The sequence below is a fragment of the Notothenia coriiceps genome, unplaced genomic scaffold, assembly GCF_000735185.1.
Source record: "Notothenia coriiceps isolate Sejong01 unplaced genomic scaffold, NC01 NC01_scaffold00037246, whole genome shotgun sequence".
NCBI classification, from domain to species: Eukaryota; Metazoa; Chordata; class Actinopteri; order Perciformes; family Nototheniidae; genus Notothenia; species Notothenia coriiceps.
Window position 1 is genome coordinate 5,688,790 of NW_011369947.1, and position 1,607 is coordinate 5,690,396.

The 1,607-nt window shown below is 41.2% G+C and overlaps 1 protein-coding gene across 1 annotated transcript in view; it reads left to right on the plus strand.

Moving 5' to 3' along the window:
- The first annotated feature begins 333 nt into the window (after positions 1–333).
- The window catches only part of LOC104966325 (maltase-glucoamylase, intestinal-like), a 53,638-nt gene continuing 52,364 nt past the window's right edge, over positions 334–1,607 (plus strand). The window contains exons 1-2 of the mRNA XM_010795513.1: positions 334–369; positions 1,040–1,194. Coding sequence (XP_010793815.1) covers positions 334–369; positions 1,040–1,194 — 191 coding nt within the window. The remainder of the gene's footprint in view (positions 370–1,039; positions 1,195–1,607) is intronic.

Consider the following 1,607-nt stretch of genomic DNA (forward strand, 5'->3'; position numbering starts at 1 on the left):
GTACAATTATTTGAACCACAACGAAGATAGAGTGAGATTTTTTGTTTCTTCAACGAGCACAATATAAATGTAAAAGTCAAATAGCTTAAAATGTCACAGAGAGACACATGAAACGCACCGGCTGTGCCTCAAACAGTGTTCATATTGATGTCACCGAGCTATTATTGTAGATGAACACAAATAACTGGGCCGACAAAAGTCAGTCTGCAACTTTGCATAGCGTGAAAATCGTTGCTCTCACAATATTCTTCATGTGACATTTCCATGCTCATCACAGCTGCAAAAATATCACAGCGCTGAGGTAAAGCTGGGGCGGGGGGGTTTGAGGAAGACATGGTGTGCTATGGAAGGAGCGAGAGAGGGAAGGTGGTCTGTGTGTGCTGGAGGACAGGGACATGATGATGATGAATCTGAAGTACGATTTTCTCTAAACGAGACGGCTAATGTGTGACCTTTGCTTTGCCCTAATCATGGCTCTCATCACACGACCACAACCATGCAAGCCAATCCAAACACACACACACACACACACACAAAATCCTTCATCACACTCTCATGGATGCCGAGGGCATAAATGATTAGCCAGACGAGAGAAGCGCGGCCTGTTAGCGGCTAATCACCCTCTCACTCTCCACTATCATTGAAATGAAATCATACTTTTGTTTCTTTCTCGCACATTTTTCCCTTTTCTATTTCTATCCCTCAAGTTTTCTTCTCTTTTCAAACTCTACTTAGCCATTTGCATTTCATGTAAAGTTAATGTGCATCTTAATGTTTTGAATGAAGGATCAATATCCACGTATTCATCATGAACAGCTTGGAGATTCAAAAACATAGTCCTTATCTTTTATTTCTTTCTTTCTTAGCATTTCTTCTCCATTTATTGTTTTTCTTATTCAAAATAAATTCTCTATTTCATCTTCCTATCTCTTTCTCCTTGCTCCCTGCTGTTAATAAAAAACAACTCTGCTTTCCATCCACTTTTCTTCTCCTGCGTTCATCAAACTCCATCCGCTTTAATCCATCTCTCTGTCTCCAGCCCCAGGACCCAGCTGTGTTCGGCCCCGGCTCAACCCTGTTGGAAAGCTCCAAACATTACCTGACGATACGTTACACACTCCTGCCTTACCTCTACACACTCTTCTACAAAGCCCACACCACGGGGGAGACTGTTGTTCGTCCTGTCATGCACGAGTAAGTCTTTAAAGATCATTGTAAAGATGCTGTCCTCATGATATCAGTTCAGGTCCTTGCTTTGGGGAATTGAACATGTATAGCATATGTGTATGTATATGTTTGTAGCTGAGAGAGCTAATGCACCTTAATAAACACACGTGAACATCGTTCTTAGTCCAAGATGTTCTGTCATCCTTTTTGAGGTTTTACCTTTTCTCCAGTGTGTATAGGTTGTTGTGCATGTAAATGGTCTGCAAAGGCAAACCCCCCCCCTCCCCCTGAAACGCCTCCATTGGACTCCTTGTTTACTTCTGTCACAATTAGGGCTGTCAAACTATTAAAAATGTTAATCAGATTAATCACAGCTTAAAAATGAATTAATCCTGATTAATCACCATTCGAACTATGTCCAAAATATGCCATTTCTTTAT